Source organism: Trichinella spiralis, assembly GCF_000181795.1.
Source record: "Trichinella spiralis strain ISS 195 chromosome Unknown Scfld694, whole genome shotgun sequence".
Lineage (NCBI taxonomy): Eukaryota > Metazoa > Nematoda > Enoplea > Trichinellida > Trichinellidae > Trichinella > Trichinella spiralis.
In genome coordinates this window covers 90-1,379 of record NW_003527633.1, presented here as the reverse complement: position 1 = coordinate 1,379, position 1,290 = coordinate 90, and the positions used below count along the sequence as shown (strand labels likewise).

At 61.9% G+C, this 1,290-nt stretch overlaps 1 protein-coding gene across 1 annotated transcript; it reads left to right on the top strand.

Annotated features, from left to right (window-relative positions):
- Positions 1–17: 17 nt before the first annotated feature.
- Positions 18–977, top strand: Tsp_14008 (conserved hypothetical protein; the record flags this gene model as incomplete). The annotated part of the gene is made up of 1 exon (XM_003370470.1): positions 18–977. A coding segment is annotated over exon 1 (960 nt), but the record flags the coding sequence as incomplete, so codon positions are not given.
- Positions 978–1,290: the final 313 nt, after the last annotated feature.

Below are 1,290 nucleotides of genomic sequence, written 5' to 3'. Positions count from 1 at the left end.
GACCGGACGCAAGCACCATGGTGAAGGCGCTTGCAATTCCTCGGGTCTACGGTAAATCAGGGCCGGCGGAGTCCCCGGACGGGACACCGGCAAGGACCGTACCCGAGGGTGGACAGCGGCAAGGAACGCCGCTCCTGGTCGATGTATTGGTCGGCATCGACTACTATTACGAGCTCGTGACCGGTCGCATTCGAAGAGCGACAGGTGGGTCAGTGGCCGTGGAGACCCGCCTCGGGTGGATCACGTGCGGGAGAGCCGCCCGAAGACGATCCATCGAGGCCAAAGTCTTGTCGAAAGGCGAAGATTCGGATGACAGCCCCATGCGGAAGTTCGGGGAGGTTAGGTCGTCAAGAAAAGCGCCGGCCGGAGACCCCGCCGCGGATGGAGCCGTGGCGTCGAAGAGGTTGGAGCTCGAAGCATCGTATGGAAATCTCCGTGTTGGGAAGGTCGGAGGCTGCGTGGATCGGGAGCGTCGACTAGGGGAAGTTGACGTCCGGTGGGGGGCCGTTGGCAGTTTGGGCCAGCCGGTGGCAAGTCGCCGCATGGGAGCGTTTGCCATCCAGCGGATCCGCGAGAAGGTCCGACAGGGGGAGATGGACATATCGGACAAGTCGCAGGAGGCGGCTGTCACCAAGATGAAGCGGCGGCAATGGCCGCCCATAGGAGTCGACGTGCGGATAGAGGTCGACTACTACTTTGGCTTCGTCACCGGTCGTATGAGGAGCAGGGCGACCGGCGGTCCAGTAGCGTTGGAGGCGCTATTCGGCTGGGTAGTTCGTGGGAGAGCAAGCCCCAGGTGGACTGCGGAAGTGGAAACCTTCCTGACGAATTCTGGGAAATCCGCCGATGTGGCGTTGCGGAAAACAGGGGAGATCGAGGCAGTGGAGATCATCCCGGAAGAAGACGTTCCAGAAGGGAACAAGGAGGCTATGGAGAAGCGCGAGGAGACCTCGACGTCTAGCGCAGAGAAGAGTCAGGTCAGTCTCCCGCGACACTCAGGGCAACGAAGCCTCCATAACGTCGTCCAACGGACCAGTCGACAGCTCGCTGGGGAGCGAGGCTTGAAGAAGTGGATAACCGGGAAACCCTGGCTGCAGGGACCCGGATGGCCAGCCGAGCCACTACAAGCTCGGCGGCGCAGTTTTGAGGGCTCGGGAAGGACCACACGGTTGTCGCAAGTGGGACAGAGCCCACCAGGACAGTCAGAATTGGCGTCGACGACGGACGACGCCGCTGACCCCAGGCATTCAACGATCAAAGGGAATGCAGCGGGAGTGTGGCAAACCAGCG